Source organism: Trichomonas vaginalis, chromosome II (genome assembly GCF_026262505.1).
Source record: "Trichomonas vaginalis G3 chromosome II, whole genome shotgun sequence".
NCBI lineage: Eukaryota > Parabasalia > Trichomonadida > Trichomonadidae > Trichomonas > Trichomonas vaginalis.
In genome coordinates, this window is record NC_067204.1 from 21,783,459 (window position 1) to 21,797,567 (window position 14,109).

The following is a 14,109-nucleotide window of genomic DNA, read 5'->3' on the forward strand; positions in this document are numbered from 1 at the left end:
TCTCAAAATATACAAAAATAGTAATACCAATACATGTGTCTAATATACTTTAAAACCATCGTGATAAAATTCAAAAACGAAGAGTTCTTCTCTCCAAATTTTTTTCAAAATCAAAAAAATGAGATAAAAAAGTACATTTGGAAAATTCATTTTTAGCATTTTAGGAATTTTCTCACTTTTCTTCCAAATTGACATCCTTATTAGCAGTAAGTAAAAATTTTATTGTTAACAATAATTCATATCCTGGGCTAAATATAATTTCATTCAATTGCAAATTTTATTCACAAGCACATATTTGAAAGTTGGTTCCGTAAAAATATGATTTTAAAGCTTTGTTAGTCAATCCTTCGTACTTTCCACGTATAAAATATTCCCAAACAATTTAAAAAGTGACAAAGTTCTTTGCAAAGGCTTCAAAGGAATTCTTCGACAAAGTTAATGCCGTTATCGATGAGCGTGTTCGCCCTGTCCTTCAAATGGATGGAGGTGATATAGTTTTAAAGGACATCACAGATGGTATCGTTTCTGTACAGCTTATGGGACATTGCTCTGGCTGTCCTTCTCGTAGAAATACATTAAATGCTGGAATTCTTGGATGCCTTCAGGAAGAATTCGGTGAAAAGCAAATCATTGATATCAAGGAACTCCCTCTTGATGAAGAAGTAAAGCAGTAGTTAAATATAGGACAAAATTAATAGTTTTATATTTTTCTATCATGTATTACTCGTAATTTTTTAAATTTTTAGCGATTTTTTACAATTTGAATGTGAAATCAGCTGATTTTATGTGTTAAAAAGCTGAAGCTTGATAAAATTTGAATATATTTTAGACTCCTCAGGATTAACACTTTTAGAACATATTATCACCGACGCCGTGTGACACAAAACAGACTTAAAAGTGTTATTCTATAGTTTTTGATTTATTGAGATCGCAAAATATATGTTCTGGATATTGGATCTATTTTTAGAGAATTTGAAATATAATGCTAAACACAAAAACACTCGTATATCATTTTTGGCGTGAAGACGATCAGCTGATATGATAGCATAAGATAAAATTTGAAAAAGTGACAATTCTTAGTGATGAATATAAAAATTTCAGAGGATAATGAAGACAAAACGATCTGTGAACCAGTCAAAATTGACGTAAATGAGCAAACACTTCAACTTAATTATCATTTACATCAGCATTTCATTACATTGCAAAATGGATTTCAAAATTCTGATGCTGCTGATTTATATATGAGTTTAAAAAACATCAATTGGATAGTTAGAAACTATCCTAATGCGGTATTAGATGAAAATATTTTTAATGAATTCGATTCAATCAATATAATTTTTTCTTGCTTGCAAAATCCATCTGCACAGATACTTTCTGAATCATTACGAGTAATATCAATACTGATTTCTAGGATAAACATAGAAAATACTGTTGAGTTTCTTGAAAATCATTCTTTTTCGCAAATAATATCAAATATATTAAGCAGCCAAGATGAGAAACTATTTAAATACGTTATCATTTGCTTAAATTCATTATTTGTACAGAAAGATATCATTCAATATTTATCAAACACAATAAATCTCAATTTAGTCCATGAAACAATGCAAAAATTGCTCGCCTCATATCCCATTCAAGAAATATTTGAAACTCGTAGCGAATACTGTCAGTTTTTGTATAATTTTGCAAGTGATAATTTAGAAAATCAGTTTGCAGAAGGTCTTTGTGAAATTGCAATATGTTCAATTGATTTGAAATTGGATATGGAATGTGATCACTTATTGATATGGACATTAATCAAATTAATGAAACAAAATAAATTTTTAATTATGAATCCTAGCCAAGAAAATACTTTAAACATAATATATCAAGGCTTGCATTCAACATATCCTAGCATTAAATCAGCTTGTTGTGCATTTTTATTTAATTATTTCAAGCTTGAAGGAGAAATACAATATCTTAATGTTGATGAAATCATTTTATTATTAGATTCTGAACCTTTCGTAATTGGTGATTTCTCTTGTGCTATTTTTTGTTTACAAACTTATCTTCACAAAACAGAAGTTGATTTAGATTTTATCGCTAATCTAAAAGGGAAACTAGAGAGCAAATATGGAGGTCAGTATATCCAAAATGCATTAATTATAACTCTTATTTTCGAAATCATGAATTCTCAACAAATTAGTCTTGATATATTAGTTGATCCTTCAAAAATGGATGCTTTCGCATGGCTAGAAAGAGGAATTCAATATTCTAATGACGAAATACGAATGGGAGCTTTGGCACTTTGTGAAAAGTTATTTGCTATGGCAGAAAGCGATTCTCAACTTAAGGAGATGCGACAAATGTTCTTTGATAAATCAATCAATGATTATCTTGATGAATTTGAAAATGAAGAAAATGATCCTGAATTATCTGAAAGATTAGACTTGTTTAAATCAAAATATTTTAATGACTCAGATAATGAAGCTTAAGAATGTATATCTTCAAGAGATTTCGCTCAGATTTTTTATATTTTCTTGTTTATAAATCCTTTTCTTTATAAAGTATAGAGTAAATTATGTTTTACCGCTAAATTGGAAATGATACGTCATTTACCCGAATCCTATTTATGTATTCTTCAGTCAGAATTTACAGAAGGTTTTCTTTCAGACTTTCGGTATCAAGTGTTATAGATTTTGTGAGAAAATAGTTTGATTTATTTGAAATCACAATACATTTTTATAAAATACGCAATTCCTCATTTAATTTGCATAAGTTTGCATGCGTTATACTCTTAAACATAATGATTCAAATGGAATGATTCTTTTCATACTTCATCTTCAAGATCCTGAATAAAGTTCTTACGAAAGGCGATGTCAAAAAATGGATTTAGATTTTTCTGATCAAAATTATGAGTTGGATCAATAATGATCTGAGGAAAGAGATTTTGAATTGCGATTAGAAATAATTTCATAATTGACATGTAAAGACAAGTATTTACAACAAAGTTTGCATAGTCTGATGTCTTTATTTGGTAGAGAAATAATGAATGAAAAAAATGAATTTTACATTAATTGTATCTATCTCGTCTCTGTTTTTTGAATTAATATCAAAAATACTTAAGGTATTCAATATAGGTACAAAAATCTATCTTTTCTATTCAGCAAAACACGTATCTATTAAATCTAAGTGATGAAATCCGGAATTACTTATCATATTTGCTCAAAATCAATGTATAAATACCAAATACTTCCTATACTTTTCGATGGAAAATAAAGAGTTTTATAAAAACTTACCACGTGATAAGATGAAATGACCACAAAATTGAGAACTTTTCCCACAAATTGAGGGTTTCAACACTTTCTTCAATACTCGATTTTTAAAAAAATGTTTAAAAATGGAGCTTGTATATATATATAGTGTTTAAGTGGGGAACTTTGATATTTTTTTCCACACCATAGTAGTTTCACTTTTTGCATATGAACTCTATATTGATTCTGGCTAGAAACTAGAGAAATTAAAAATTTTCAATTTTTGGCCCATTAAAAGTACCTTTTTGAAAATAAAAAATATTATTATTAATTATGTGTGATCCTTGACATATATCCATAAAATCAAGTGATTTGGAGTGATTGGCAAAAAAATCTTGTATTGAAATAGTGTAGAGACTAAGAATTATCACAGGCTATTTCAGAGGATTGAGTTGTCACTCAATCCTCTGAAAAGTCTGAGGTAATTCGAAAAATGTTTTTATAAAAATGTTTATTTTAATTTATGTGGATTTGTAGGGATAATTTTTGTCATGTTAGTGAAGCATTATATATAGATTTTAAAAAACTTGGTTATAAATTACGAAATTTTCTCGCTTGGGTTAGAAAGTGACAATTTGGTCGGATGCCACCCTTAAAAGTGCCACAACCAAAATTTTCAAAAAGAATGACAAGTTCAGAGCCAAAAAATGAAAATTGGCGCAATTACAGCGACCTTAAGCCAATTAATGTATTCGAATACCCAGATCAAGCATCAAAAATTATTTGGGGCGTCAATTGCAATAATATTATACAAATATCTTCACAAATTATCGAATTAATAACAACCCACAAAATACATATCCAAATGGCACTTTATTTCATAGACATTTTTTCACAAATTCGTGTTAAAGAAATCAAATTATTTTCAGAACTTTATCAAAAGATATTAAACGCATTTTCATACATTTATAAACCGCAAAATAATAAATTAGCTACTCTTCTACATTATCAAGGTTTCAAATTCGAAAACTTCGAACCTGAAATTGAAGAAGATGAAATTCTGAATTTATATTCAAAAGAATCTCCTTTATACTATATTGCATGGGATAAAGTTGATGATCTTAAGAGTAAATTCCCAAATCTTGATATTGATGAGGAAATTAATAAAATCACACCACTTGACTGGGCAATTAAATATGGATCAGAATTGTGTTTCAATTACTTGAAAAATTTAGGAGCTCAATACACTACATACTCCGAAAGATATGCTGTTCAAGGTGGAAATGAAAACATTTTTATGCAAATGATAGAAGATGGTATATCATTTGATAAGATGATTAATACAGCATTGGATTATCGAAACTATGAAATTGCTGAGTACCTTAAATCAAATTTTCGTCAAACTCCTGATTCAATAGCAGAAAGCATGTATTTTTGTAATTATAGCGTTGCTTCGTGTTTGATTTCTAATGGGGCTGATATCAACAAAAATTATAATCTCTTTCTTTTCATATTAATCATTGTTTTATAACACTCTCTTTCTTTTCATATTTATCATTGTTTTATGAAATTCTCTCGATATTAATGAATGCCCTCTTAGTATTGCCATCAAAGTGAAATCGATAGAAATTGTCCAATTCTTAGTTGATCATGGTGCTGATGTTAACATGAAACTTATTCTCTTTCTTTTCATATTTATCATTGTTTGATAGAATTCTTTTTCTTTTCATATTTAACATTGTTTTATGAAATTCTCTTTCTTTTCAAATTAATCATTGTTTGATAGAATTCTCTTTCTTTTCAAATTAATCATTGTTTTATGATATTCTCTTTCTTTTCGTATTTAACATTGTTTTATGACATTCTTTTTCGTTTCATATAAATCATTGTTTTATGATATTCTCTTTCTTTTCGTATTTAACATTGTTTTATGACATTCTTTTTCGTTTCATATAAATCATTGTTTTATAGCACTCTCTTTCTTTTCATATTTATCATTATTTTATTGGATTCTCTCGATATTAATGAATGCCCTCTTAGTATTGCCATCAAAGTGAAATCGATAGAAATTGTCCAATTCCTAGTTGATCATGGTGCTGATGTTAACATGAAACTTATTCTCTTTCTTTTCATATTTATCATTGTTTTATTACATTCCCTTTCTTTTTATATTTATCATTGTTTGATAGAATTCTCTTTCTTTTCAAATTAATCATTGTTTGATAGAATTCTCTTTCTTTTCAAATTAATCATTGTTTTATGATATTCTCTTTCTTTTTATATTTATCATTGTTTGATAGAATTCTCTTTCTTTTCAAATTAATCATTGTTTGATAGAATTCTCTTTCTTTTCAAATTAATCATTGTTTTATGATATTCTCTTTCTTTTCGTATTTAACATTGTTTTATGACATTCTTTTTCGTTTCATATAAATCATTGTTTTATGATATTCTCTTTCTTTTCATATTTAACATTGTTTTATTGGATTCTCTTTCTTTTCATATTAATCATTGTTTTATAGCACTCTCTTTCTTTTCATATTTATCATTATTTTATTGGATTCTCTCGATATTAATGAATGCCCTCTTAGTATTGCCATCAAAGTGAAATCGATAGAAATTGTCCAATTCCTAGTTGATCATGGTGCTGATGTTAACATGAAACTTATTCTCTTTCTTTTCATATTTATCATTGTTTTATTACATTCCCTTTCTTTTTATATTTATCATTGTTTGATAGAATTCTCTTTCTTTTCAAATTAATCATTGTTTGATAGAATTCTCTTTCTTTTCAAATTAATCATTGTTTTATGATATTCTCTTTCTTTTCGTATTTAACATTGTTTTATGACATTCTTTTTCGTTTCATATAAATCATTGTTTTATGATATTCTCTCGATATTAATGAATGCCCTCTTAGTATTGCCATCAAAGTGAAATCGATAGAAATTGTCCAATTCTTAGTTGATCATGGTGCTGATGTTAACATGAAACTTATTCTCTTTCTTTTCATATTTATCATTGTTTTATTACATTCCCTTTCTTTTTATATTTATCATTGTTTCATCACATTCTCTTTCTTTTCAAATTAATCATTGTTTGATAGAATTCTCTTTCTTTTCAAATTAATCATTGTTTTATGATATTCTCTTTCTTTTCGTATTTAATATTGTTTTATATAATTCTCTTTCTTTTCATATTTAACATTGTTTTATAGAATTCTCTTTCTTTTCATATTAATCATTGTTTTATAGAATTTTCTTTCTTTTCATATTAATCATTGTTCGATTACATTCTTTTTATTTTCATATTAATCATTGTTTTATAACACTCTCTTTCTTTTCATATTTATCATTGTTTTATGAAATTCTCTCGATATTAATGAATGCCCTCTTAGTATTGCCATCAAAGTGAAATCGATAGAAATTGTCCAATTCCTAGTTGATCATGGTGCTGATGTTAACATGAAACTTATTCTCTTTCTTTTCATATTAATCATTGTTTTATGAAATTCTCTTTCTTTTCATATTTAACATTGTTTTATTACATTCTTTTTATTTTCATATTTATCATTGTTTTATATAATTCTCTTTCTTTTCATATTTAACATTGTTTTATTACATTCTTTTTATTTTCATATTTATCATTGTTTTATATAATTCTTTTTCTTTTCATATTTAACATTGTTTTATGAAATTCTCTTTCTTTTCATATTAATCATTGTTTTATAGAATTTTCTTTCTTTTCATATTAATCATTGTTCGATTACATTCTTTTTATTTTCATATTTATCATTGTTTTATATAATTCTTTTTCTTTTCATATTTAACATTGTTTTATGAAATTCTCTTTCTTTTCATATTCATCATTGTTTTATGAATTTCTCTTTCTTTTCATATTTAACATTGTTTTATAACATTCTTTTTTGTTTCATATAAATCATTGTTTTATGGAATTCTCTTTCTTTTCATATTAATCATTGTTTTATAACACTCTCTTTCTTTTCATATTTATCATTGTTTTATGAAATTCTCTCGATATTAATGAATGCCCTCTTAGTATTGCCATCAAAGTGAAATCGATAGAAATTGTCCAATTCTTAGTTGATCATGGTGCTGATGTTAACATGAAACTTATTCTCTTTCTTTTCACATTTATCATTGTTTTATAGAATTCTCTTTCTTTTTATATTTATCATTGTTTCATCACATTCTCTTTCTTTTCATATTTATCATTGTTTTATGAAATTCTCTTTCTTTTCATATTTAACATTGTTTTATTACATTCTTTTTATTTTCATATTTATCATTGTTTTATATAATTCTCTTTCTTTTCATATTTAACATTGTTTTATAGAATTCTCTTTCTTTTCATATTAATCATTGTTTTATAGAATTTTCTTTCTTTTCATATTAATCATTGTTCGATTACATTCTTTTTATTTTCATATTTATCATTGTTTTATATAATTCTTTTTCTTTTCATATTTAACATTGTTTTATGAAATTCTCTTTCTTTTCATATTCATCATTGTTTTATGAATTTCTCTTTCTTTTCATATTTATCATTGTTTTATAACACTCTCTTTCTTTTCATATTTATCATTGTTTTATAACACTCTCTTTCTTTTCATATTTAACATTATCTTATGATATTCTCTTTCTTTTCAAATTAATCATTGTTTTATGATATTCTCTTTCTTTTCATATTTAACATTATCTTATGAAATTCTCTTTCTTTTCGTATTTAACATTGTTTTATGGAATTCTCTTTCTTTTCATATTAATCATTGTTTTATAACACTCTCTTTCTTTTCATATTTATCATTGTTTTATGAAATTCTCTCGATATTAATGAATGCCCTCTTAGTATTGCCATCAAAGTGAAATCGATAGAAATTGTCCAATTCTTAGTTGATCATGGTGCTGATGTTAACATGAAACTTATTCTCTTTCTTTTCACATTTATCATTGTTTTATAGAATTCTCTTTCTTTTCATATTCATCATTGTTTTATGACATTCCCTTTCTTTTCATATTTATCATTGTTTTATGAAATCCTTTTTCTTTTCATATTAATCATTGTTTTATAACACTCTCTTTCTTTTCATATTAATCATTGTTTTATAAAACTCTCATTCTTTTCATATTTATCATTGTTTTATAGAATTCTCTTTCTTTTCATATTAATCATTGTTCGATTACATTCTTTTTATTTTCATATTTATCATTGTTTTATGAAATTCTCTCGATATTAATAAATGCCCTCTTTCTATTGCCATCGATGTTAAAGCAACAAATATTTTCAAATTCTTAGTTGAACATGGTGCTACAACTGACAAATAATAAAATTATTTTATATTGAATAGGAAAAAAAAAGTCAGAAAATGCCAAGTGCACCATTAAAAAAGTGAAAAGATGGGGTGTAATGAATGCATGCTATTTTACGTTTGTTCATAAAAAATATCAATTCTGTCATGGGAAAAAGTATCATTAAAATTTAAATAGATGTAAACTAAACCAATACAACAATATAGGGCGATCAATTTTTAAATAATTTACATTATTTAATCATGATCATCTTTTTTGAAAATTCCCTTTTGGACGTTTCTGCTTAATATTATCTTATATAATTGTATTCCTATTATATAATAGTATTCCTATTACAGTGCGCACTATCAGAGAAAGATTTGGACAAGCATATCATTTGATTTATTGATCTGCAATGTGAAGATACATATTTGATCAAATATAATTTGGGGCCTCAAGTGCCTTCGCTTGCCCTTCGGGCAAGCACGCCACCTTCGGCCAAATTAAATAATTTTTTGAAAAATTGAATTATTCATTATTTGGTTGGCGCTTTGCGCCAACCAACTAATGAAGAATACTAATAAATGTTTACTAAAAATATGATTAAAATTTCTGAACGAAAACTATCAAAATTAAGTCATAAAATATGAGAAAATTCCAAACTGTGAAATAAAACGAACATATTCACATATGAGATAACAACCATCTATATTAGGTTTCTCAATTCTTCATTTAAAATTCCAAAAAAATTCAAAAATTTGAAAATGGAGATAAGAAATACGAATTTTCCATGAAAATTTGCAAAATGAAAAAATCTTTGGAATTACAAATGTTATTTATTTTTGATGCTTGTTCCAAAATTTGTAGGGCTGTACAAGATTTAAAAAAACATTGCCGGGTTACCGTAGAGGCCTAAAAAAATCGCGCCTCGGCGGCAAGCCGCCTCGGCATTAAGAATGCGCATCTAAATTTTTATATGTCCTTCTTTCTTTTATTTTTCCTTCCCTTTCTTTTCTTTTTCTTTTTCTTTTTTCCCTCCTCTTGCTCTCATTTACCTTTTTTTTTCCTTTTCTCATCATTTTTCAAAATTTAAAATTTTTATCAAAAATCTTGCCTATAAAAGCAGACTATGGAACCTTTTAATGCCTCTTAATCAATATTATACAGCATAAAGCATATTAAATGAAAGTAATTACGTATAAATTTATTTTATTATCTTATTTATTAATTCTTTAGCATGTATTGTTTAATATTAACTTTTCTGTACATTAAATATGATATCTCCAAAGTATGAATGCCTTGTAACGAAACGAAAACTTAATTTTATGTTGAATATTTGTCGGGAAGAAACGTTTTTCCCGAAAAATAATCGTCTTTTGATGTTTTTCCCGAAAATCGTTCCGATCATGACGATAGACCCATAGGATATTGATTTTGGTATGAAGGAGTTGAATTTCACTTCTGAAATTGATATGATAGATAGCTCAGAACATATGAATATGAATTAACTAATCAAAATAGTATATTATATAAATATGCTAACTTAATTAAGATAATTTAATTGATATAAGGGAATTATAATACAATTTAAGTTAAGGGCATAAAATTCATAGGCTATATATTGCATCTGCCATCAATATTATGTTAAATTCAATAATTTTATAATGAGAATAAGATTCGAATCAAAAAAGTATCGCAATATGAAGTAAAATACTGGCGACTAGTTTCACATACTTATGATATATGATATATGACTGTGTTTATGGTTAAAAAGTAGTTTTATAAGTAGAATTTTAATAAAAGTAAATTTTTATTCATAATTTAAGAAATTAAACAAGGAAAACTCACTACTTCGAAAAATTTCATATGAGTGAGCTGCAAATTTGTAAATAAATCGCGAAATAAAAATAATATTCAATTGTATTTAAATTTTTTTTATGATTTGTATAAGCAGATGATTTTAGTGCAGTAATTGATGTTTGAAAACGAAAAGCAATGCTTGGATTTGTAAATTGAAATATGAATCGCGAAAAACTCTGATTAGTAAGTAACACGCTTTTATATTTCGATAAAATTTATCGTCGATATACTAAATCCGATAAAAATTCGATAATTGTAAAAAATATGATGTAAATTGTAAAAGAGTTGAAAATGTTTGGGGTGGCTTGAAATGAATCGGAGGATGTAATAATTTGGTACTAATTTAATTGCATTAAAATGCTAAAATTATGAAATTGTAAATTTAATCGAAAGATATGAGTTTAAATAAAGAAACGAGAGATATTTTAATTGATTTAATTATTTTATATCACTGATTGTCAGTAATATCCTTTGATCTTTGATTCAATGAATACGTTAGTATGAATAATCAATATTCATTGAACAAAAATGAACAAATACAGTGTAATATGCCGATTTTAGTATGCAAATGTTATATCGTGTGATAAATTCTCCGTAATAAAGAAGATATTTACAATTATTTTTATATGAGCTTTAAATCTGTTGAAATAGTTCCAATATTGCATGAAATTGGCAGATTTGAAGTAATTTGATTAGTTTTGAGATGGAAAATTTCTAAAAAAATTCTGAAATCAAGAAAATATTTCGAAATTTTGTTAAAAATACTTTCAAAATGCTGAATTTAGAAAAAATTTGGAATTTCTTGATCCTAGAATTTTGATTAATTTTGTTAAATAGCTTAAATCATCAGTGATTTATGAAGTTTTGGATAAATTCTTAATCAATATTCATTCAATGAATTTGAGCAATAACACTGAAACAGTAAGGTTTACACATGAATTAAATGGAAAATAACCAGCATATCCTATAGAATTTCTATTTTTTTATCATTGATTTGAAATGCACTATATTAGAAATCAATATCTCTAGAAAATGTGCCATAATATTTTATTTTATCTTGAATATTGTTTATTAACATTATACTAGTATCTCTTCTCGATACGAATTAAAAGATTTAACGGATTGGCTATTAAACTATAAGATTGTTCAATCTTACTAGATAAGGCAATATATATATAAGTTAAGGAAACCTTAATTTAGTTAATATCTTTGATTTATACTAATTATAAATGAGTGAATTCTGGATTGCTCTATTTTTACATCCATCATTTAACACAATCTTTTTTGAACAATTTTATATAAAAGAGATCTATTATAAATGATTAAAAATGTCATTTAATTGATAAATTTGTATATCCTTGTCATGATATTGTTTTTCATATATAAAGCAGTTAACTATATGTAATTGATCTATTCCAATCTAGTTTTGATTCACAATCAAGAGTTAATATCTACTATTTACTATATTATCCATAATTTTAAATTAATGTTGAATAATTACCAAAAATATACATATAATATATATAAAATATGGAAAATTAATGGTTTGTCTCATAAAAATGCTAGAATTACACTTTTTATTATCATATTAGATTTTCGACTTAAAACTATTGAAATACATTATATTACATTTCAAATCTATAACTACATACAAACACTCAGGTTGGAAAAACATAGACTCTTTTGATCTTTTATAATTATATAATTTTTTATTTTCTTATATTATCTTATTTACTTCACATAATATATAACTCCATAGTATATGTAATTAAATTTTAACCTTGATTTTATTACAAATTCTGTTATCATGAATATGCGCAATCAAAACATATTAATATAGAGTTTTGAACTAATTCAATATTGTGTAATGGATCAAAACAACAAATTATATAAAATATTACAGATTTACATTGTAAATCAATATAATCAAATTATATAATCTTATATAAAAAACAAAGATCCTTCATCTGCTTAGATCTAATAACTTCAAGGTATACCCTGATTAATTGCATACATAGAATTTAACAAAAACAAATATTTCATATTCCTGGAGGTCTATCGTCATGATCGGAACGATTTTCGGGAAAAACATCAAAAGACGATTATTTTTCGGGAAAAACGTTTCTTCCCAATATTTGTCACAAACATTAGATTATTAAAATATATGTTGGATATCCCTTAGTATGAGACTTCATGACTCTTGTTGTCTAACGTGAGCTTTGGATTGCAAGCTCTGTGGTGAACGAACATAAATTAATTGTAAAGTTTTCAAAAATTTTCATCGTTTCTATCAGCATCTATTTTTCCTTTAAAATAATATATTTGTATGAATACAATATTTAGTAATTTTTTTATTTCCCATAATTTCATTCAAAATTTCAGAAAAAATTAATTTCTATTCAATATTATTTCAGCTTCAAAAAGTTAGTACACCTATCTTGGGTACGGAGGCACTGCGCGCCTCCTTACCCATTATATGTGAATTTGACACTTTACGAAACCGTTAACGTATATTTTACAACACAAACGACAACACTAACTTAACCTTAAATATTTACAAAGCCGCCAGCCATTTCACCTCACTAACGAACTCACTAATGAAAAAATAAACGTTCTCATAAATTTCTTCTATATCTTCATCGTCAATGTTAACTCTATTGTAGTCATACTTGAAGTCATAAAGTTTCTCAAGTTTTGAAATGCATAGTCTTGTTAACTTACCTTCATCATCATAAGTTTTTATAAAACTACCATGACAATCTTTATACACAGTCAATGTATAATCTACTGGTCTAGGATGAAGTGTAAAGAACATGTTATACTCAGGAAGGAAGAATAAATGTTTAAATGTATGTTTGTTATATTTTTCGATTTGTATGAGTTGCTTTTGTTCTGTCATTTATATAAAAATAAAATAAAAAATAAACTTAAAAATTAATGATATCACCACCCTCACACGTATGAAAACATAGCACAAAAATATATTTAGGTGAAGTGGTGAGATCTCACCTCTTTTTTCACCTGTTTTTTCACCCTGTTGAATTCATTGCTTTATAACTCTCTTCCTTGGTTTCTTTTTAGTTGCTTTCTTCACGTCTGTCTCCAGCTTGACTGTCTTTCTTCTTCGTCCATAATGATACCAATTACTTCCACCAGTCAATGGGTCAAATGGTCTTTCGTAAGGGTTTCCATACATTCCATAGGGACCATACGGAAGAACTACTGGTGGAGAAGAAACATTTTCTTTAGTTCCATCGAATCTATTTAAATGCATTGTTTCACCTTTCATCTGGTCATTAAAGTCTTTTGCGTGTTTTGCAAACTCATCGTCCTTTCCTAAAGCATTTTCTGACTCAGTCGCAACCAAATTGGATGCTTTATTTATGAGCCCTATTTTATTTAATCTTAACTTCTTTGCAACCCAGCCTCCAATCTTTCCTTTATTTGCATCTAATGTCTTCGAAACTCTTCCTCCACTCATTTTATTTACTGCGTCATAAGCTCCAAGTGCTTTTGCTCCAAATGCTAATGCTTTTGTTCCCATTGCGCCTAAAGCTGCCCAAGCTACCATTTACACCATATTAAAATCATCTCTCTTCAATATTATCTCATAAAAGTTCTCGTTACTGGAGAAAGTCAATGAAACATAAGCGTTCTCACGGGCTTCGCCCTCACCGCTTTGCAGTCTATCTAACTTATTTCTTATATCA

At 26.4% G+C, this 14,109-nt stretch overlaps 4 protein-coding genes across 4 annotated transcripts, besides 4 other annotated features; 3 read left to right on the forward strand and 1 right to left on the reverse strand.

Moving 5' to 3' along the window:
- Positions 1-406: 406 nt before the first annotated feature.
- Positions 407-851, forward strand: TVAGG3_0586880 (NFU1 iron-sulfur cluster scaffold; the record flags this gene model as incomplete). The annotated part of the gene is made up of 1 exon (XM_001317381.1): positions 477-674. One exon carries the CDS (start codon positions 477-479, stop codon positions 672-674), a length of 198 nt encoding a protein of 65 aa, XP_001317416.1.
- Positions 852-1,090: 239 nt separating this feature from the next.
- On the forward strand, positions 1,091-2,593 carry TVAGG3_0586890 (armadillo (ARM) repeat-containing protein family; the record flags this gene model as incomplete). Its single annotated transcript, XM_001317382.1, has 1 exon — positions 1,827-2,471. The coding sequence occupies one exon, from the start codon at positions 1,827-1,829 to the stop codon at positions 2,469-2,471; it is 645 nt and encodes a 214-aa protein (XP_001317417.1).
- Positions 2,594-3,241: 648 nt separating this feature from the next.
- Positions 3,242-3,328: a mobile genetic element.
- A 445-nt stretch (positions 3,329-3,773) lies between these two features.
- Positions 3,774-3,794: a mobile genetic element.
- Positions 3,795-3,804: 10 nt separating this feature from the next.
- TVAGG3_0586920 (spectrin binding) lies at positions 3,805-4,907 on the forward strand (the record flags this gene model as incomplete). Its single annotated transcript, XM_001317383.1, has 1 exon — positions 3,916-4,761. One exon carries the CDS (start codon positions 3,916-3,918, stop codon positions 4,759-4,761), a length of 846 nt encoding a protein of 281 aa, XP_001317418.1.
- A 4,491-nt stretch (positions 4,908-9,398) lies between these two features.
- Positions 9,399-9,599: a mobile genetic element.
- Positions 9,600-12,837: 3,238 nt separating this feature from the next.
- Positions 12,838-14,109: part of a mobile genetic element that runs on past the window's edge.
- On the reverse strand, positions 13,443-13,688 carry TVAGG3_0586950 (protein of unknown function, DUF4107 family; the record flags this gene model as incomplete). Its single annotated transcript, XM_051239346.1, has 1 exon — positions 13,443-13,688. The coding sequence occupies one exon, from the start codon at positions 13,686-13,688 to the stop codon at positions 13,443-13,445; it is 246 nt and encodes an 81-aa protein (XP_051097170.1).